General features: G+C 48.8%; 1 protein-coding gene across 1 annotated transcript in view; it reads left to right on the top strand.

Annotated features, from left to right (window-relative positions):
* The window catches only part of LOC149365066 (uncharacterized), a 618,748-nt gene that overhangs the window by 46,308 nt on the left and 549,671 nt on the right, over positions 1–22,769 (top strand). The window contains exon 2 of the mRNA XM_089568779.1: positions 10,196–10,255. Within this exon, the coding sequence (XP_089424905.1) occupies positions 10,196–10,255 (60 nt within the window). The remainder of the gene's footprint in view (positions 1–10,195; positions 10,256–22,769) is intronic.

The following is a 22,769-nucleotide window of genomic DNA, read 5'->3' as shown; positions in this document are numbered from 1 at the left end:
CCCTGTTCTCGTTCTGGCCACTCTGCTGCAACCCCACCTTCGCGCAAATTTATCGCTGCCAGTTCATCAAAAATGTGTGGTCCACGCTGGACCGGCTTGGTATACGCATTCACACGACGGGTCATTGATGCTCCCGGCCGTTTCTTTCAATGGGCCTCGATGGGGTGACGTGCGTGTTTAGCCGGCGTTAACCGGCTTTTCTTCTTCGGCCGTAAGCTGCACGTTCGGCGGCATTTTTACCTTCACGTGCTGCCACGTGAAGATAGGGTTGCTGGCCAGTCGAATGCTTCTCTGTTTGGACGCCAGACCTGCGTAGCCTTTCAGATCTTGAAGACGCTTGCTCGACGTCGAACCGCCTACAGTGGCACCGAACGGCTCCACGAGGACAGTCGCCGTACACGTGGACAAGCAGCATGACTTACCAGTCTTGAATGGTGATCGACATGATCATAGTAATTCGTGCCTTCCAGTACTGTATGTGCGTCGCCACGTGTGTTGTCACCTGGTAATAACCAATGCGTTTAAAGTAGGGCTATGTATTATCAATGCGTCCGCCTAGTCTCTAGCGAGTGGGGCGTGCTTTGATCCTCTGCACACAATACAAAATCCAATGCATTGTTGGCACACACGAATCAAATGACGTTCTGTGCGGATTGTAACCGATTGTTGCGCACACGCGCAGTATACGCTCGCGCTTGCCGCCACGTGCAGGCGCAGGGATCACTCCTTGCCCATAGCTCTATCGGGCTTAAATATAGCACGCTCACGTGTGCGCTGCCAAGAAAACGAGGGCCTGTCAGGAGCCGGGAACAAAGTATAGCGGCCGAGGCGAAAACTGCCGCGGCGGTGCTCCGCGACGACCGCAAAATGCCAGCGTACGACATCGCGTCCCGCCGCCGCCGTGATGCGCGCGAGTTTGCCGAATAGCAGCCCACTGTGCAGCGACGGCGGAGCAAGGGCACCAGGAAGAGGCGCCGGCCACGTTGCGGGCGCGCACGCAGAGCGTCATCGTGCTGCAGCAGCGTCATCTCATCTGTGGACTCGGGCAGAACGCGAGCCGTACGTATAAATAAAGCACGGCGGGGACTGGGGCGCGCGTAATTGGTCTTGAGGGTGCCACTTAGGACGAGGAGGCACCGGTGAGCGCGCTCGCAGCACACGAACGGGAAGCGTGTAATTCTCGTCCACCGTTCATTGTTTCTCGGCCTTCGCTCGCAGACGGCAACGACACCGAGAGCGCGGCCAGGCAAAAACGACCGGGCAGAAGAAGATGCGGGCTCACCGGTGCGTTGTGTTAGTCTGTGTGTGCTGTGCGCGGGCCTGCGTATAAGCGGCGAGGTCAGTTGGCCTCGTGAACCTTGTGCAAGAATTAAGGACGCCGTCGTATGGCTCTCATCTCTTGCTCCGACAACGCTCAAGACGGTGCCGGACGCGAAAGAGCGCGCGCGGAGTCCTCGCATCGTGGAGCGCGAGGTCCCTCTTGCTCCGAGATGTCTTCATCAAACGCCCAATGGGCTTAATGGCCTACTTTTAGCGCGACGCTATTGCAGCGCGCTGATGACTCTCGGAGAGGTGCCCTCCCGAAGGTGTTGGGTCTCGTATTTGGCGCCCCGGCATTGCGCCCCACAGACGAGCTTGCTGTGTAGCGTACTCGGAGCGTTGCCATTTTCAACATAGGCACGAATATTCCTTCCTCACTCCGAGGGTTGAATTGCGCTTCGGGAGACACCCTGTGTAGGCGCTTTTGATTGAGCGTACTCGTGTGCATCCGGACGCGTACAAGCGGAACTTGTCGTAGGATACTCGTCACCGCTCGCAATGACACGGTGTAGGAAATAAACGACCACAGAGTGTGAGGACACTGCGAAGACTTCCTTCTGTGCCGCGACCTGCTTTGGTTTGTGGCTGTGTCGCGGTGGCTTAGTGACTTTGGCGTTCAAATGCTGTTCCTGAGGTCGCGGGTTCGATCCCGGCCTTGGCGGCCGTATTTCGATGGGTGCAAAGTACAAAAACGTCCGTGTGCTCTGCGATGTCAGAGCGCGTTAAAGAACCCCATACGGTCAAAATGAAACCGAGCCTCCACAACGGCGTCTCTCGCAGCCTATGGTTGCTTCAGTGCGTTAAACCATAAATTTACAATTTTGGAGGTCTACAGCGGACGGTCCGACGAAAAAGACGGTGAATGAATTCCGCGCCGGCGTCTAGAAAACCAAAACAACAACCAGCGTACGGCTGGCTGCTCGATCACCATCATGCAACGAGCCCGCACCTCGTATCACTTGCGAGTAACAATTCATCAGCAGCAAGATAAACACTGACTGACTTGTCCAGGAGGAGGAGGAATGAGAGGAAAGGCAGGAAGGAAACTGACTTGCCCAGCTCTCCGCTGTACTGTTGGGAGTGAGATTGCATGGCAGCAAGGGGCCGTTCGGTTTACTGTGGCGGATGAACATAATAACCTCTTAAAGCTGTCTGATAGCAGGATCTCGACACAATGCTGAGAAGCTCTCTCGTGCTCACGCGCTGAGGACTTTCAGTCAAAACTGCGCATCACTCTTCTCGCGGGAAGAAAACCAAAGTCTCCACTTATTTAAAGCCTTTGCCTTTGCTGCTGAGTGTCTATGCGCCCATTAGGGTCATGCTCTGCTTTCCTCTGCTATGATATGATTATCAACATCAGCTTGTTGCTGCGTAATTCTTATTCCGGTGGTTAGTGCGTTCATTCCAAGGCAGTTTTCTGGCAGCATATACAGTGGTTTCTCCTGCTGAAACAGTTGATGGTGTGCTTAGAGCAGATTACCTTTTGTGGACATTGTATGAAGTGATGGTGATGTCGGCCATCGTCATCATAATCATAGTTGTCGCCGTCTTCTCAATAATCATCATCATTACCAGCCAATTCCGCTGCAAGACAAAGGCACCGCCCTTGAACTGCGGATTACCCGGTACTGCGTGGGTGTTGCTTTGTTTTTTTTTTTATGCGTAGCATATTGCAATCACTCTTCAGCCCTTGGGCGCGGCCGGGCAGCCACCAAACCACGTGACATGACGTCACGTGGTTTGGTGACGTCACGTGGTGACGTGACGTCATCAAACCACGTGGGAAAAAAAGAAAAAAAAAAGACGGCTGAGCATGGTGGCGGTTGCCACCGCCCCGTTTCAAAGGGGGCGTTCTCATCCATCCATCCATCCATCCATACGTCACGGAGGAAAAGCTGCTGAGAAGATCGAGTGCCGCCAAGCAATACCTCGCGCAAAAAGACCGCTCAATATGCAACGCATTCTTGGCTTAACCAAGCTAAGCCTGGGCATCTTTTTTATCATTTCGATGGAAATGGGGAAAATACTCGAGTACTTAGATATCTGTGCTTGTTACAGGGTCCTAAGTGGTCGAACATCAACCGGACATAGCCCGCAATGTTTCTTTGCCAGATGAAAATTAATTTGCTGTCACTTGTGATTACGCGTAGAGATCACCATCTGGATTAACCAAAAGGCCTCTTGTCTGCGGGGTCTGGTTTAATGCATTATGATATGCTATTCATGCTGGCCAAGTTGCAATTTTCAATCGTTAACTGCCCTGAATCATAGCTAACTCCCTCAGTACACTGAATATTCTTTTCCGAAGTCCCTGGCCGCTTCTTGAATACTCGAAGGGCTCTTGTATCCCATAGTTTTGAGTTCCCTCTTAGAAGCTTGCGCTAAGGTGGTACCTAGTCGTTTGTTTTGCTAATACCAGTATTTACCGCTAGCTAGCGCGTAAAGCGGGCGTCTATGGCTATGCTTACTCGGGTGGTGGTGGTTGCGAAAGCCGATCGCATGCCGTAGAGACTGGTACCGACTTAGGGAACCGCCAATAACGGCATTGACATACCATGTATTGCTACAGTAGTCGGTATTACAGGGTTGGAAATCTCGTAGCGTATGCTTCAGAAGAAAACATTGCCGTCAAAGTTACAGAGACGCTTTAATGACTGTGTGGGCGAGGCAGCAGTATGAGTCGAAAAGAGTTCGACGAAACCTAGCATAAACTCGACACGGAAAGCAAAAGTGCGACTGACTTTCATAACTGACTGCCTTTTATGATCAGCTGTCATTTATAGGATGCAAGCTACCGTTCTTTGTTTTTATTTTCGTTTCTTGATGCATTTCCAGTTCCTTCTGAGTGGTTGGGTCCTCTGAATCATTCTGTGGCCAAAAAGCCTGGAAAACACGACGACGGCTCAGGCAAATGGCCTGGGATGACCGCTGTCTAGGCAGCACTACTAGGCAATACAGCTCTTCCTTTGTCTTACAAATGGCACGACTTCAACGCGAAACAGGCGTTCATGAACAAACAGTTCGTGGACGTGTATTCTTCGTGCGGCGTCCGTCACAAAGTCCCAGATTGTGAGCGTACAGTGCAGACCATGCTGTCAAGCCGACTGCGTCGCACTTGAAGCAGGACAAGTCGCACGTCGTGCAATGGTAGCCGCCGCAGACCTAGGCTGGCCTCATTCTCTTTGTTTGTCTCGCGCGTTTCTTCGCTCCGGCGCGTAGAACAAAACGCCTTTTTTTCTACTCGCGCGCTAAGTTCTACGGAGAGCCACTCACGCTTGACGCGGTTACGCCGACGCGTGTTTATCTTTGCCAGCAATTACACTGCCGCGCTGTTGATGTTCACGTGGTGTCGACCCTCTAATGATGGCGTCCCTCGCGAGGCAACCTTGGCGAGACCTGGCTATAACTCCACTCTTCTTTTGTCTCTAAGCCCCGCGAGAGGCGCTTATTGCGCCACGTCCGCGTATAATTCTTCCTGAATGCATTCGTTAATTCCCCTCGCTGCGAGTTCCTTTAAAGGATGCGAGTAGAACGGCCGTGGCGTCGGCTGCCCAGCCGTCGTATCCCGCTAGCGCCTAAAACGTGAGAGGGGACCGCGTGTCGGCTCAAAAAGCGCTCTGCCCCGCTGATCCAGGTGGGTGGCGTGTAAACGGCTCCGTGGGTCGCTTCCCGCTCTTTAATTACGACGCACGCTTTTTGTCTCGCGCGAGTTCGTTGCCAACAGTGGCCACTCGCTTCCTGGTTGTTTTGTTTTGATCGCCGCTGCTGCCAGGAGGTCGCGGCGTTTTGTCGCTTATGATTTTTACGCAATCCTAGCCTTCCTCCGCAAAGCGGGTCAGCTTACGACATCTTAAACAGACCTCCCCGTCTTCTTCTCGTAAATAAGCTCTTCGTCTTCTTCTCTCTTTCCTCCCCCCCCCCCCCCCCCCCCCCCTCTCAGAACGAATTTTGCAGCGTAGGATTGCTGTGGGCACGCTTGCCAAGATGTGTTTGATGCAAAATGTATTACAATGTAGCGGGGTTAAACTAGCCGCATCCCTCGTTGCCTACAGAGGACGAAATTTCCTCTCGTATGCGCAAGAATTTTTCGCTCTCGATTGACATAAAATAAGCGCCTTTTACTCAAGTTTGCCCTCATATTAAACTTCAATGCTTGTTGAATGCGCACACTTTTTAAGCATTTTTTTGTATTAATTTTACATTGTTGCAAAATATCGCTAGTCTGTCTTTGCGACCAACTCTATGCGCATTTATCACCAGTTCATTTGGTTTGGTGCTGACCCTCCAGGACAGAGTTGTATGCCTAAACCTTGTTTTCTCTAGATTCCCAAACTGCGGGCTACAAACTTTAAAGTGGTTATCTGCTGAGCTAGCCCCGCCGCGGTGGCTGAGTGGCTACGGCGCTCGGCTGACCCGAAAGACGCGGGTTCGATCCCGGCCGCGGCGGCCGAATTTCAATGAAGGCGAAATTCTAGAGGCCCGTGTACTGTGCAATGTCAATGCACGTTAAAGAACCCCAGGTGGTCGAAATTTCCGGAGCCCTTCACTACGGCGTCCCTCATAGCCTGAGCTGCTTTGGGACGTTAAACCCCAATAAACCAAAGCAATCTGCTTTGCTAGTTGGTTGTCAGACATAATAAAAGGATTTTAGCTCCACGACGTACTACACACAAGAAAGAAAACACGAGCGCCCATGTTGTCTTCTTTCTGGTGTGTAGTACGTCTTGGCGCTGAAATATTTTTTCCTTACGCGCTGCAGACGCCTTGGTGTAGGCTTCACTCTGGCAAAACTTGCAGCGAAACACAGGATATGTGTCCCGAAGGTAGCGAACGTGCAGGTCGGTGACGGCCACAGCGCTGGCAAAAGTGGCGGGCTGCAAACGGAATGTTTTGTTTCAAAGCAAAAGATCTACTTCACGATCACATCTGCAAAAGCCGGGACATCGCTGAAGCCTTGACCTTGACCTTGAATTAATAAATAAATAAAATAAAAAATCTCTGCCTCTCCCGTAACCGAGAGTAGAGTAAGCATGAAATGTTCACGGGCATAACACATTGGTTGTGGATGGTACTAGTCAAAATCTTGAAATGGGTCCAGTGTTCAACACACCACACCACACATTCTGTGCACTGGTACATGTGGACGCAATCGTTTCCTGTGAGTGTCGCCCTGCCTCGTCAGCTGTATCCGGTTTTTGTCAGGCTCCATTGCTCAGCTTAAGCAGCTGCGACGGTGGCGGCATTGAAATGCAGGATGATGCAGAAGCGTACGCGGTCACGACGAGACGCAGGCGTGACAAGAATGTATATGCAGCGCGTTCGAATACTCCGCGAGCGTGTATGCATCTGCCTGCCAAAGGGAGAAACGTCATGAGCTGAAGGCCCAGCGGCTGGTCTTTTACATGCGTGAGTGTGGGACCGCGGCGCCATCCTTTGGGACGGCGCGGAAGCAGTTTTCCCGCCCAAAGCCCTTCTCGCCCTGGAGCTCCCCTCTTGCTCTAAGCGGCCCTCTCTCTTAAGGTGTCTTGTTAAATCTCGTACGGTGCTCGGATGCTCTCGTTTCAGTGCCCGGATGAGTGGAATTCAGTGCCCGGATGTTGGCTCTCGGTCTCGGCGTGACGTCACCACACTGCCCTCAACGGGAGCTAAACGCGACTTGTACTGGAACCCGCGGCGGCTCGAACAGATCAGCTTCGCTGGCCACTGCACGAGAGCGCAATGCTATCGCCGCAGCCGATCACGGCTCGTGTTAAACTGCAACACACTGTCGCGCTATGCATTCCACATCGTTGTCTTCACCAACTTCCATCTGCGGTGCGAACAGACTATAGATAAGCTTAACCTTGACCAGAACTTAACCAGGTTCTATTATCGTCGCCAGTCTTGCCGGCGAGCCATCAATGCAAAACCGTGAGCCAACCAGGACATGCTTTCGCACTTCTATCCGCTCTTCTATTCGCACTTCTACGAGTATTACAACCCTGCCATTCTTTTTTTCGCGGGAGCCCTGGATCTGCTCTGACTTTGGATTCATTTCGCTTCGTTTTGTACAAAATGACTTTTTTTTTCTTTTTATGTGGTTGTTAGCCGCTAGCGAGCCGGCGGTCGCTATCTGAGCATTTCGTGACTGCTGCAGCTTCAGCAGTACAACCACAGTACGGCTTCTTGCGCTTCCACACGCAGGATGCGCGGTATTACGCAAGTCGGGCATGAAGCCTCTGAGCTTAAATATATCACAACTTTCTCTTTTATTTAACTCAAGAGGGGTATTTTGAGATATATCCACGCCAGTGCTACACTGTGCTGAGTAGTGAGAAGTGAACAGCAGCGTTCAAGGTTTATGTTGCTCCTCCGCTTTTCGTTCAATCTTTGCCTAAAACACACGCACACAAAAATTAAAGAATAATCTCTTAAGTCCGGCAGCTTTGGATGAAGCCCCATGCCGCGGTTGTATATACAATGGGGCCGGCTCGGCGTTTTTTTTTTCTTTTATGCGTTTTCTGCCTAGTGTCACTTTAGCGAGTAGACACAACAAAGGGGCGGCGTTAATGCGCGAAGCTAGAACTTTAGTTTACGCGCCGACTGAAGAACTTCCGAACAGCTTAATGAATAATAGCAGTGGCGACAAAGTACGCAGAACGCGACAGAACGCAGAAGGTTTCCAACCGCGCGCACCTACGCACGTGCGCTCTGCCGAGTTCCCGGCTTTATGAGAACAACAAAAAGTGTCACAAATCCTTGGTGAACAGTATAGGGATAGGATTAGGGGCTTACCGGTCTTGCCACTAATCGTATTTTGTGGCAGTAGCAGTTCAACGCTTGGAGCGTCGGGTCGTGTTGTCGTTAGTTTTCATTCTAGCAACCAATGTAATAAACTCGTACATTGCAGAGCAGCTCGTAATAATGATGGTGTCAAAACAAAGAAGATAAATGGCGTGTTCAATAAAAGTGAAGGCGGTCGCTCAACTTGGCAAGTTGATTAATAATGCGGGAAGCCTGATGAGCTTCGAACGCACATTGCGCCCTTGGGTCTTCCCTTGGGCTCGTCTGTCTAAAGATTTGCGCCTTCTTGCGTCCCCTTTCATCTCTTAACTTGTGTGCGCGCAGATATTTTCAAACGTTCGGTGGGAACTCGTCTGTGCAGACGGAAAGGTTATTTTGTTTGTTGTTAATTTTGGGGAACTGAAGCTAGCTCGCTGCAGAGGATGACTTCTGCAGAAGCCGCGTGGTTCGCTGCACTGCATAAGTTCACTGCGCTGCAAATAAATATAATTAGCTATGAGAAAAGAAAAGTCGCAGTAACTCTCTTATACCGGGTGACAAAGGTAGTGGAGCAAAGGAGAAGGAGGAAAAACTTTTATTCAGCAAATTTTTTAGATAGTTGGGTAGATGGTCGCCATGCTCTTCGGGCAGTGCCCTTAGTCCAGGACTTCATCGGCTGTTGGTATCCGGCGCACCTGCTCAATCAACTGTTGCTGCTCTCGTGGGTCTGAACTAGCCAGAGCGGCCTCCCGAGAGGAGAAAATGGGGTTGGTCATGGGTGGCTGGTGCCTGGGTGGGCTTGGGCATTTCTACACGGAGTGGAAGAGGGTGGGTCTAGGGTTGCTGCATGTTGGGCAACATCAAGATATCGGTTGGGGAAAAGGAGGTGTTTGCGATAGAGGTTTGGCAAAGCGTGTCGGAAGCTGGCGGTAGGCTGCGACGTCTGCTCTGTTGAGGGATTTGTGTGACGGAGAAGTGTTCCCCTGGTACCTGTATTGTTCGATAACTGGTGGGTATGTAAGAGAACCGCAATGGCCGCACGCAGTTTCGTACTAGAAAATTGTTGTATGTCTGCCGAAATTAGGCATTATGATCCAGAAGCGGCACTTTATAGGCTATAGGGCTTTACAAGCTGTTCGCTACACTGAAGGTTGCACTGTACTGAGCTTCGTTCAACTGAAACCCACTGCATATGACACAATGGCATTTCGTCGGAGGAATTTCGTAATTGCTCCTTTGTGTGCAAGGTTTATTCAGACGGCGTTCGTTGAAGTGATATCTAACACTGTATTCTAGCTGAACCCATGTTAGTTGCGAAAGGTGAAAGAAGTTTGCTCCATCTGTATTTCGGCCGCCGCGGTGGCTGAGTGGTTATGGTGCTCGGCTGCTGACCCGAAAGACGCGGGTTCGATCCAGGCCGCGGCGGTTGAATTTCTTTTTTGGAGGAGAAATTCTAGAGGCCCGTGTACTGTGCGATGTCAGTGCACGTAAAAGAACCCCAGGTGGTCGAAATTTCCGGAGCCCTCCACTACGGCGTCTCTGATAGCCTTAGTCGCTTTGGGACGTTAAACCCCATAAACCAAACCAAACCAAACCATCTGTATTTCGAGTGTTTTCTGGTACTTTGCACGTAGTGCTTGCCTGAAGCAAACTTTCGTGCGCATGCGCCGCTGTTTATGTGTTTATCCTTCAGATCCATTGTCTTTCACATCAGATGTAGGACATAATTCGTCGCCGATTTGTAAAGACGCAGCGTGAAAAGCGGTAGGAACTGTCAAGAAGCAAAGATCTCGCCCTGTGAGCTGCATAAGAAGGGGTCCACCCAGTAACGCAGGTAATAATGGCACCTTCGGTTTTGTGTCATTGCAGTTGTGGGGCATGATGTGCTATCTATTTTGTTTGCCCTTCTGCCGCCATAGAAAAGATTGGAGCTTCGACGTATCCGATCAAAACGCAGGTCAAGCTTAAGTATCGAGAGCGTGACGCTTAACTTTGAAATAGGTTAATGAAGAAAATCCTCAGTGTTTATGTTTCTCAGATTCGGGGCTGTGTTCCGCGCAGAGGGAGTCATTTGCGATGAATTGCGCTGATATTTTCCCTGCTTCTCTTCCAGGCCAGGAGACCGGCGCTCGAAAGCGGCTGGCGCTTTTCCACCTCCGGCAGAGGAGTTGCGGTGAGCACTTTTACGGTTGCAGCGTATTGTCTTTGCAGTGTATTCTCAGCGCCAACTGAAACGTGAACAGGATAGCTATCACGTGTGCACAAAAATATCAGATACTGCAGAAAAAATACAGGCTGGGCTCATTTACATTTGTACTCAACGGTGTTCGCGCCATCCAAGTGAAAAGCAAGTGCATTCCCCTTCAGCTAAAATATTTTCGCTTTGCTGTCTCCATTTTCATTGTCCCGTTCGCGTTTCATTTGGCACTGACTGTACATGTTCATGAACGGACGCTACGTCCATCTTTCTACGAATATACAGCCTTTAACAAAAGTAAAGACTTTAGTCCGAGGAGTTTGCTTCTAAGTCATATACATGGATTCTTGTAGTGGCCCCGGAAGCCGTAACTTTCGAAGGGGTGAGGATGAAAGTTCCTTTCACCTTCCAGGGATTTGGGGCGCTGGGGATGCATGGCGAGCCACACAGAGTGACCCAGAGTAAAACCCCTTGGGCTCTAAACTTTGGGCAAAGGCTAAACCCGAGTAGTAAGCAGGCCGAACATTTGGTATGCTGAGTACAGAGCGACGGGAAAAAGTTTTTCAACTTCTAAACCAAATCTCTTAGCAATAAATGCACCTTACGTCGCCAGACAAGCGACAATAAAGCCAGGAAATTCTGTACTATCGGCTTTTGCTAACAAAACAAGATAGAGTTTTTCTCAGCGTCCCTTAAGCGGCCAGCGAGGCGTTTCTTCTTTGTTTTCTACAATTTTCCCTCACGTTGGCTGCCACGGTTTGGTGTCAGTTACCGTTTCAGCGTACTGTCACCATTGAGTACACTTTCTGGGGGCTCAGACACGTGAAGTTTAGACTTTATTAGTCTGTATTCTGAATTAAATGAGTGATTTCCCCTCACCAGTGCAGCGCAGAGAATGACAGACGTAATACATGTGCGAAACTGGTGTGAAGTTAGGTCTAGCTAGGAGCCGGGACACAAGGCTGTCAAATATGGAGCCGTATACTCTACCGTCAGTGGACACCCCGTACATGCGCGCCACCAATGTACGTCTATAAATGGCAGAACTGCAGCCCACTCTTTGTTCACGGACAAGAATCGGTCACTACACCTGAACGCAACCGGGACGCGAAAGTTGTTTTTAGGAGGGGGGAAATTGTTCTTACACCGTGTTGGAGGCTTTGGGTATTTCCCGTTGTTTCTTTTTTTTTTTTCTCGGTCATGTTATGTTTTTACTAGTATAGCCATGCGCTCGCTCTGTCAGCCACGCGCTCTGCACCGCACTTCGTCTTAATTCTTGCACTCTGTGCTTAAGATCGGCACGGTCAATCGAAGTGATGACCTCCGAAAACAGGAGTGTATGGGACTTGCCATCGCAAATCCCAATCCCGATCTATAGAGGCACTTCCCGCGTCGCTGCGCAGCCTTCTGTCGTCGTCTTTTAAGATTGAGAAAGCGAGCGTAACGCCACGGCGGCAGCACGGGCGGGTGCTTTTCTCCATTTCCTCTCGGATACCGCGGCACGGATGGGCTTCGAGAGAGAATTCGTCTCCGCCCGGCGCGAGCGAATCGCGGGCGGCTAACTGTGGTATATCTGTGCACGACCGTGTGCGTCCACGCTCTCGTGCGCGCGGCGCTTTCGCCTTTAGCTGAGCCACGCTTCTGCTTTTGTAACAGCTACGCCTACTCTGCGCTCGTTCATATGGCGGACGGCGTTTGCAGCGTGAGGCAGTGCATTCGTGCCTGTCTCTTAGTGCACTTAAACACATACGCTCATGCGCACTTATGTGTTTGTATGTGTGGACCGTGCCCGGGTTTGTTTCTGCACGCAGCTGTGTGCATAAGTGCGTGACTGCGTATTCGTGCTCGAGCCTTTTCGGTTTGTTTGCCTAACCCCGCGTTGATTTGAATTGCACGTGGTCCGGAGAAATGGAGCAGGCGTTGCAAGCGCGCGGTTTAGGGTCACGCCTGGACTGCTCCCCTTTCCTCGGTTCGAGCTTCAGATCGTGCCCGAAATCGCACTAAAGCGAGACGCAGTTTGAGTTTAAATGCGACGAAAGTTTCGTTCACAAATGATGCCCTGAAACGGCGTTTTCTATAAGGCGCGGCTGCGTCGAGCTTATTCGCGGAAGCCGGTCACATTCGGCTGTTTGAAATCCAAAAACTCGTGATCAGTGAAAAATATTGAAGTGAATAGAGTTACAAGCGCGCAGGGTAAACTTAAGTGAAGGCTGAGGAACAACGCAGAGATATCTTTCTCACTCAAGACGGAAGTTAAGCCATACGCATGGTAGAGTATGGTCGTGGTATGAGTGTCGTGCGACTGACCGCAGTGTCGCCTCGAAAGCTAGATAAATGCTGTCGAGCTCAAGGCCAACATTGGACTCAAAGGGAAGACCACCAACTCTTCTCAGGACAAGCGAAACACTGCTTACTGCGCATGCATTCGAGCTGACCAGCACGATCCACATTTTGACGACGTGTTACTCGGCCGGAGTAGAACCTCAACGCCGTTATCGGACAGCATTGTGCGTTCACAGTGCTATCAACACCATCCCACCGAGTGCCTTCGAGTGTAGTAGGAAGCGCTCTAATCTATTACCGGGCGTTCCTTGCCGCACGCCTACGAGAGCAGCGCGCATACAGTCGATAGCCGGAAGACTCGGCATAAGGAAAAGGCAGCGCAAAAAAAAGCAAACAAAAACAAATGGCAACTAAGCGGAAGCTGGCGTGTGTGTGTGCACGCGCTACGTCTCCGCAGAGCTACGTACAATGCCGGGGCGGCGGTGCGAGAACAAAAAGAGCGGACGTTGAATGAATGCCGCTGATATCGTGACAGGAAGAGATCAGCGCTAAGCAAGCAGATGGAGACGAAGGAAACGGCCGCGTGTCGGGGCGGAAGAAATCTGCGCGACCACCACGGTGCACCCACGCCTTGGTCGAATGCTCCGGGAAACAATTACGGACGGCGGTGGTCCGTGCGGCGCGGCCATAGGCTTACTCAGTATTCGATCTGGGTCTTCTCTCGCGTAGATTCATTCCTTCTTATTTATTTTTCGTTGAAAATGCAGTGCCGGTTTCAATCAACGCGCTTCAAATGCGCGTCAGGGATCACTTCTGCCGTCACTTTGAGCCTCCATCCTTCTCCCTCGACCCGCGGCGGGGGCACCGTGGCTGTGGCGAGCCCAAGGTCGCAGGGTCGAATCCCGCCCGCGGCGGCTTTCAGGCTCGTGCATACTGTACATGAAGAAACTCCAGGTGGTCCCCACAGCGAAGTCTCTCATAGTGCCATGTGCAGCTTCGGGGCGTTAAACCTCAGATAGCACACGATATGATTCCATACCTCTTCCATTTATCCCTTCCTTAGCCCTTTAATGCCAAAATTTTGAAGCAGTCAAAGAAAAAAATCGTTTGCCTTCACATTATGCTAAGCAGCGTACCCACATTCAAAAGACATCATCAGAAATTTTTTGACGCCTCTAAACTTCGTGAAATCGGTGCTTCGCGATCTCGAAACAGTGGACATTTGCGTTGTTCTGTCTAGCTGTTCCGAGTTGTGCGAAAGACCTAATCGGAGGTCTCGAAGTAACTTGGGGCCCAGGGATAGTAGACGACTTTTTATCCAAAAAACGTCTCCCTCCTCACAGTGACGGAAAACATTTTGGACGGAATGATTTTGTATGCAAGCTCAGCTCAAAAGGTACAGGGACATCAGAAGATAATAAATAGACTAGACGAGCTCTGTTTCGGAAGTGGTGATTTTTTTTACATGACTAAAATTTATATGCGCTCAGAAAGCAAGAGGTAATGAGTTCAAGGAGAAAACCAAAAAACATCAATTAATTGAAAAAAAAAAGAACAGGCGAAAAGCATTGAAGTCATCATCACATCCTGTACAAATATCTTAAGTCTTCTTGTTTTAGTGCGATAGATGGCTTGCTGATGAGGTGTTGCTATTTTTGCCGTGTGAAAAGGTTAAATGATTTCTCTTCCCACCTGACTTCGATTTCTCTTCCCCCCCCCCCCCCACCCCCCTCCCCCCCGTGCCACGATAGAGTGCGCAATTAGTTCCGAGGGCTTTGCGCTCATCACCACAGTTTTTTAGTCTCGAGGCGTGGAAATAGCGGCACATTCGATTTCGTGGTTCGGCCCGCAGTCCGCGACATTGGATTGCTGTCCACTCCGGAACAATGTTTGCCGGCTCGAATCTGCGCTCAGTTTGTTCCTGTTACTTCTGATACAGCGTGACTGCTCTGTGTAGATTTCTCCGCGTCAGATATAAACGAAATCACATATAGGGAATGCGCCAAAGTGTCACTGTATTCCTGCGCGCCAAACCAGAGATTATTGGGTTTTGACGCGAACAACCGCTCAGGTCAGAAAAACCGTTCGGGAGCTGTTTCTGGCTCACTACAACTTTTTCCTCCAAACGGGACAGCAGTCCATTATACAACAGCGCAGAAGAAAAGACACAAAACGAAGGAAGGACGACACGAGCGCTGCAGTGTGGGGTCGAATTCTGCTTCTGCGAGCGGAAGCCAGTTGAGTTTCGGCAAACGTAACTGGAAGCGAAAACACTAGCCCGATGTGCAGTACATAAAAACGAAGGTCGCAGGTTGGTTGCCTCTCCTGTTTGGGTAAAATTCGGGGAGCAAATTATATGCCCATTTTCCCCCTGCACTTGACCATCGGTAACGGTGTGGCACGGTACGATATGGTAAGGTGTGATGTGGTGTAGTGTGATGTGCTGCCGTAAGGCCTTCGATCGCGTGAATCATAAAATTTTACTAGACAAACTTGAAAGATATGGGTTTAGAGGAATTTCTCGAAAACTGATGCACTGTTACCTTGAAGGCCAGTTGCAATTCACTGACATAAGTAATCACAAATCGCGGCTCAGACGTATAGAATCAGGGGTCCCGCAAGGAAGTATCCTTGAGCCTATTTTGTTTCTGTACTATATAAAGGATATTGTAAAACTAGACGACGGCTGCGAGTTCGTCATTTACGTGGACGACTGCACCGTTTCTTTTTACCCTCTGGGAAGTACATGGCAGAAATTGAAACAAAAGCACGGGATTTTTTTTGTAAACTGCAAGATTGGTGTAAAACAGTTTGCTGATTCTGAATGAATCGAAAACGGAATGCGGGCTGTTTCGTGCCCGCGGCTCATCAATTGATGTCCCGAAGACCGTCGGTTTGGGACCTTATATGGTCATCAACATCAGCCTGACTACTCACACTGCAGGGCAAATGCCTTTCCCATGTCTCTCCAATTAGCCCTGTCCTTGGCCAGTTGCGGTCACCGTATCCCCGCAAACTTCTTAATGCCATCCGCCCAAATAAATTTCTACCGTCCCCTGCTACGTTTTCCTTCTCTTGGAATCCACTCCGTTACCGGTTATCTTTCCTTCGCATTACGTGCCCTGCCCAAGCCCATTTCTTCCTCTTGATTTAGACTAGGATGTCATTTAGACATCTTCCTGTAGTCCTACATTCCTCCTGTAGGGCTAGGAGGAATGGTAGTTTGCCATTATCCCTCAAGAGAAAAGTCTACAACAGCTGTATCTTACCGGTAGTCACCTATGGGGCAGAAACGTGGAGGCTAACAAAGAGGGTTCAGCTTAAGTTAAGGACAATGCAGCGGGCTATGGAAATAAAAGGTATAGTTATAACGTTAAGAGATCGGACGTGGGCGGAGTGGGTGAGGGAACAAACGTGGCTCATTAGTAGGTATGGAAAAACGTGTGAAATCACTTGGGGCGATCTTTTCGGAGCATATGTCACGGAATGATTACGTCAGCTACCTTTCACCATAATTAAGCAGGGCTCTGGGAATGATAAACGGGTGCCGCCACTTCCTTCCAACTGGAATGAAACGCGGGATTTATTATGCCCTTTTCCATTACCACCTGTGTTAGTGTGTTTTAGCATGGGGCAACACAACTGCAACGAATCTGCAGAAAATTTCTGTTCTCCAGAAAAGAGCCCTCCGCGCAGTTGAAAATGTCATTCTCGGAACACGCAGCAGTACTTTTTCATACACATCGAATCGTTAAGGAGCAATATGTGTACGTGCATAAATTACCTTGCACGTACAAAAGGGCCATTAAACGTACTTTAGATTTATTTTCAGATTTAGCGCAACTAAAAAAAAAACCTTTGAGTAACTAAGTACTGCTTTCGTAATCAGTCACCTTGGCTGGTCCCATCATCATGAACTAATTACGGTAAAATGATGACTCAACATACGTTACCAACGCATTACTGGGTTGCACCAAAAATTGATATCGAACAGCTATCCAATAAACGTATTACCGAACTTTAGAGTGACGGCCTGTGGGGCGAGTTGGTTCATGACTGAAAAAACTGCGGCGCGACGGCGACAACACAACAAAGAAAAAGACAAGAACTGTTCATATAAAGGTCGTATACTGCCATCATTACACACTGTACTGATGTAATATGCCATGTTTATTTTCCTAGCGCATTATTTTCTGATGATGTATGTTTTCTTTTTTCCCTGTGTATTTTACATGTAAATACATCGTTCGTCTCTGCTGATGGGCGATGAGTGACAGAAGCTTAGTCAAGCCCAACAAAGCAGCTTTTTCTTTAGCATTTTTTATGCGAAATAAATCGATTGATTGAATGATTGACTGATTGATTGATTGATCTTTATTGATTGATGCATATTAAGGTATGGTGTGGTGTGATATGGTATGGTATGGTATGGTATGGTATGGGATGACATGGTATGGTATGGTATGGTATGGTATGGTATGGTATGGTATGGTATGGTATGGTATGGTATGGTATGGGATGACATGGTATTTATTTACTTTTTATTTATGAGATACTGCTAGCCTTAGTTGGGGCTGTGGCACGTTTGGGACATAGTATCGCACAAAAGGCACTAGATCAGAATATTGAAAACAGGAAAAAAATCAAAACGTCAAACAGTGGTTTCAAAGAAGTAAGCGTACAAAATGAGGAAAACGAAGAGAAGCACAATCTTAAAAAAATAAGTTCGAGCAATTCACGAACAACTCAACTGTGCGAACATAAAACGTCAATAAGAGTCGTAAACAATACTGCACAACTGACAAAGAAAGGAAGAAAGCGAAGTGGTGTTAACATGATCAGGCAGGGCATTCCATCCTCTAACTGCTTGGGGAAAGAAAAATTGTCTGGCGTTCAACCCAGCTGAATCTAGCTGACGAGCGAATGCAATGCCGATGGTATTTATAGCGAAGAATGGTTTGGCGTCATTGCTACGTCACTGCCTAATGACCGCGTTGCCGATGACCAGTTGTAACTTGACCTTTGACCTTGACATTTAGAGCTAAGATTCTCATCCCCTGATGTGACGTCATTGCTTCACGTCACATCAGGCGATGCGAATCTCAGCTCTAATTGCCAAGGCCAAAGGTCAAGTTACAACTGGTCATAGGCCACGTGGTTGCTGGTCATTAGCTATGACCATACTATACAGGCATATCCTGGCTTTGCGCAGCAAGACATATAGTCATTCATTGTTAGTCTTGGGGGGGGGGGGTATTTGGTTTGACGTTGTTCGGGCTTCATGAACAAACGCGAAAAGCCACGCGAAACTTGTACCTCGAGTAGTAGAGCTTTCGCACTAAAAGCGAATGCCTTAAAGAGTCAGTATTAAAACTCATCGTCATCATCAGCCTGACTATACAGTACCCACTGCAGTGCAAAGGCCTCTCCCATGTCTCTCCAATTAACCCTCTCCTTTGCCAGCTGCGGCCACCGAATCCCCGCAAACTTCTTAATCTCATCCGCCCACCTAACTTTCTGCCGCCCCCTGCTACGCTTGCCTTCTCTTGAAATCCACTCCTTTACCCTTAAGGACCAGCGGTTATCCTGCCTTCGCATTGCATGCCCTGCCCAAGCCCACTTCTTTCTCTTGATTTCGACTAGGATGTCATTAACCCGCGTTTGTTCCCTTACCCACTCTGCCCGCTTTCGGTCTCTTAACGTTACATCTATCATTTTTCTTTCCAAATCTCGCTGCATTGTCCTTATCTCAAGTTGAGCCCTCTTCGTTAGCCTCCTCATTTCTGCCCCATAGATGAGTACCGGTAAGATACAGCTGTTGTATACTTTTCTCTTGAGGGTTACTGGTAAATTGCCATTCATGATCTGAGAGAACCTGCCATATGCGTTTCACCCCCGTTCTTATTCGTCTAGTTATTTCCCTCTCATGATCCGTAGCAGCGGTCACTTCTTCCCTATACCTATTCATTTAGATGTTTAGGATATTTGTCCCTTGTGCTGCGTGTAGTTGATAAAGACAAAAATTGATTTGCCTCCATTTTGAATAGATTTATGGGGGTTTTAACGTTCCAAAGCGACTCACGCTACAAGGGGCGCCGTAGTGGAGGAAATTTCGACCAGGTGCGGTTCTTTAACGGGCACTTACATAGCGCAACACAGGTGCTGCGTCCACTTTGAGGCGACCACTTACAAGGAAGAAGACAAACTTGAGGCACAAGAACTTGGTCCAAGCACTTATTGCTGAAAGACCAGCACGATGCATAAGTTCGAGTAAAGAATCGTCACGTCTGTATTGATTGTAAATAAATCTCATTGCTTTGCGTTGGACACTCTGTACCTTTTTCTGTATAATGTTTTGTACATGGGAACTGGGTATGGTGCCGAATTCTTGTATAGGGCGAATCAGTAAAATATATGCTAGTAGTTTTGCATATAGTGAAGCAGCTCTGTTCACCCGCTTTATCGAATAGAGAGCAGAGAGAGCCTTGCCTTTAACAAAAAACACATGCTTATCCCTTTTTAGAACTTGTGGAATTATGACTCCTATGTACTTGCAATCGTTCGTTTTATTTATTGTTATGTCTTGAGTATGGGAATATAAGTGGGTTTTGATTAATGATTGTTGTGATGATTAGACATTTCTCAAGCTTAATTTTCATTTGCGAGTTCTCATACCGGTTATCAAGGATGCAAGTGCGTAAGTAAAGGATCGGTGCGAAAACTGTGCCTTGCGGAACTCCAGAGTGCATCGACTAGATTTAAAGAATGATTTTCATAATATACAAACTGTTGACAGCCTGAAAGTTACGCTTTCAACCATTTGGTGACGTTGCAGTTGCCGAGGTAGCTATTTGTCAATAATTTGGTGTATGACACGCGGGCAATGGCTTTCGATAACACTAGAAATATCAACTCAAGCTGTCCTTGTTTATCATAATCCAAGACTGATGCTTGTTGGGCTATTTGGTTAAACATGGCTTCAGTGGCAGCGCATGTAGAAAGAAGGGACGGGATAGGACACAAGAGTAAATAGCGCTCACTTCCAACTGTTGAAACAACAGTTCCAACAGTTGGAAGTCAGCGCTGCCACTGAAGTCTTGTTTGTCAGTTGTGAGGGTTTTGAGAGCAAGGCCATGTATGGTTTCTATCGTTGATATGGTATGGTATGGTCAGGTATGGTAATGTACGGTATGGTATGGTATGGTGTGGTATGATATGATATGATATGATATGATATGATATGATATGATATGATATGGCATGGCATGGCATGGCATGGCATGGCATGGCTTGGCATGGCATGGCATGGCATGGCATGGCATGGCTTGGCATGGCTTGGCATGGCATGGCATGGCATATGGTAAGGTACGGTACGGTATGGTATGCAGAATTTGACATCCCGAAGCTGTAGTGTGGGAAACACCAAGTATATAGGACGTATATATAGTATATATCATTATCGGCCCTTAAGCTTGCACTGAGTTAGCCAAGTGCACCGGATGTTTTGCATTTCACTTGCATAGAAACGTGGCTTCCTCGGCCAGGATTTCATCCCTCGGCTTCGCCAAGCAGCCGTGTTAACCCTGTTCCATTGACAGTGAGCCACTGCGGTGGGTGCGGTGGCTTTATTGGTTTATAAGCTTTAGCGTTTAGGTATTTCTTCCTTGTTTACCTGCTCTAGGCGCGCATTTGGTATTCTGCATTGCTGCTCTATACGAAGGACAGACGAGCGGCATGCAAGGACGCCGATTATCGTGTCGGACGCCATGAGAACCTGCGCCTGCGTTCTTCGATACCGCGGGGACGGAGGATGGCGGCTGCGGGCTTCTCTGCCCTTCTCCTTCCCGGAGCTGCCGAAACGTGGCTGCGATGCCTGCCGTGTGCGGTCTGTTGCGGCGGCGATAAGCAGAAGTGGGTGACACCAATGGCCGCCGCCGCATTGAACGCGCCTTCGTCGGCGAACAGAACTATCTCTCTCTCTCTCTCTCTCTCTCTCTCTCTCTCTCTCTCTCTCTCTCTCTCTCTCTCTCTCTCTCATTTTTTCATGGATTTCGGTCGGAGAAGAGCAAGAGATACTATACGCAACGGACGGTTCAACGATGCCCACAAGCGTCCCCGCTGCTGTCGCTGCTTTCAGATTGAATTGAATTGAGAGCGTTATTTGTGAATGCCGTGTTATTGCACCCTTATTACTCCCGGCATCACGCGGGTGTGGGGCTCCACCGTGTTCATGGCTGCCTATGCGGATGTCGCTCGGTCGCCGTCTGCTTCCATGAGGCACCGTTCTCGGGTCTTCGCATAAAAGCCCCGCGATCTGCAGCCAGAGCAGGGTATGGTGGCAATTTTCGGAGAACTGCGCGTAGGGCACAGGGGCGACCCCTATAGAAATTCAAGGAAAGATTAAGATATTAAGCAAATAAACGAGACAAAAAGACGATACTGCAGACTGGGCGAGTTGGTTAACATACATCTTGAAAAATTTAGCGCGACACACAAGGACCGAAAGAGTAGACGACACGAGCGCTCGTGTCGTCTACTCTTTCGGTCCTTGTGTGTCGCGCTAAATTTTTCAAGACAAAAAGACGCGCGCAGGAAAACTGAGGAGAAGGTAGGAAAGAGGCTCTCCTTATCACAGCCTCTTTCCTATCTTCTTCTCAGTTTTCCTGTATGCGTCTTTTTGGCCATTTTTTTTTCTTGATACAATGCACCAACTAGCTCAACAACGTATGTTACTGAAGATTTACTGTGGGCCAGCAGATATACCATCAGAAGGCATATTATTTGCGTGCTGTTCTGCTTTTGTTTGCTCCTAATTCACCGAATTGGCTGTGGAAGTCGCCACAAGTGAACTTATACCTAACGCATTCGATAACATCTGGCGACAGAACGCGGCATTTAATTGGTCGTGACAGCTATCGTTCGATAGCTGCGCAAATCAAGCTGTATTACGAATGGATGTTACGAGTCAGCAGCCGAAAATTATGAAGGCACGAGGGGTTCGTCGTATGGCGTAAACTGTAAATACAACTAGCAATACATATCTTTTTTTTCTGATTTGTAGTACACGCTGCCCAGGCTGAAAGAAGCCCACATGTGTAGAGCAGCAATAACGGGGTTTTGCATCTAGGCTCGCCCTCATTCTTAGTTATTTCAGCGCGATAGGCGTTTACAAGGCTACATATTCGGCTATATGTTAACGTGGTTTTGTGAGCTTTCAATTGAACGCTTTCGTTCTCTGATCTACGCTTTTCTTAGTCCTTTCACTGGCCTCTTTTAGACGAAAAAAGCTTTCGTGCATCCCGTATGCAGCCAACGTGGCGAGAGAAAAAGAGTGATATGGAAAACCAAGCTTATAGGCGACTTCGTGCGCTGGAATAAAGAAAAAAAAGAAAAAACCTAGAGCGGGGAAAAGCTTACGAACATAAAAAAAAGGGCAAGTTTGTAATGAAGCATAGTAGGCCGCAGTCGGAAATGCAGGTTCGGTTTTCTGAGATTCTCATCAGAGAATCGAAATTTGTTCGCCACTTTGTTAATTTCATGTCAATTCGCCCATTCCCCGCAAACATTTCTGTTTGAACTCGTGCAACTCTTGTATTTTCGAGCTGAAACCAGACAGTGGCGGCACAGCCTGCGCCGACAGCATAGGCAGCATTATCATGAATTATCGAACTCCCCAGTCGAACGATCAAGTTCCCGTTATGCGGTTAGGGTACAAGGCAGAGCAAAGTTACAATATGCGCATTACATCTTTCAACCTGTCGCTACTCAGTTGCAACTTGCAGAATAGCGACTGATGTATAAGAGCTTTGGCAACAGATGGCCGATGCGCGGTTACGCGGGCCCGCTTTCGAGTGATGCGGCTGGACTATGGGTTGTACTGGTCTGGGAATTAGTACAGTGTTTTGTTGTGCAACCTACTACTTAACAAACACATGTGCTCTCAGACAACTCGCCTTACTTCCTTGGGAGTGAGATCGCAGGCGCGTGGTGAACGCTGGCTGTGGCCTCAGCTTGCTCTGGCCCGTACCTGCGTTATGTGGGCGAAGTACAACCTGACACACATATGTTATTGATAACCCCACAACCTGAACCTGTCTAGAGAGGCGCTTATGGTTCAGGCCTACAAGTATGACATCCTGAGTGTACAGTGGGAGAATGGGGGAGTTTTCTGTTACGACATGGCGTGCCAGCATTTTTTAATGCTGGC

This window comes from Amblyomma mixtum, chromosome 2 (genome assembly GCF_055824585.1).
Source record: "Amblyomma mixtum isolate Tamu chromosome 2, ASM5582458v1, whole genome shotgun sequence".
In the NCBI taxonomy this organism is placed as follows: domain Eukaryota; kingdom Metazoa; phylum Arthropoda; class Arachnida; order Ixodida; family Ixodidae; genus Amblyomma; species Amblyomma mixtum.
Note: the sequence above shows the minus strand (reverse complement) of the source record. Positions and strands in the feature narration are given on the sequence as shown.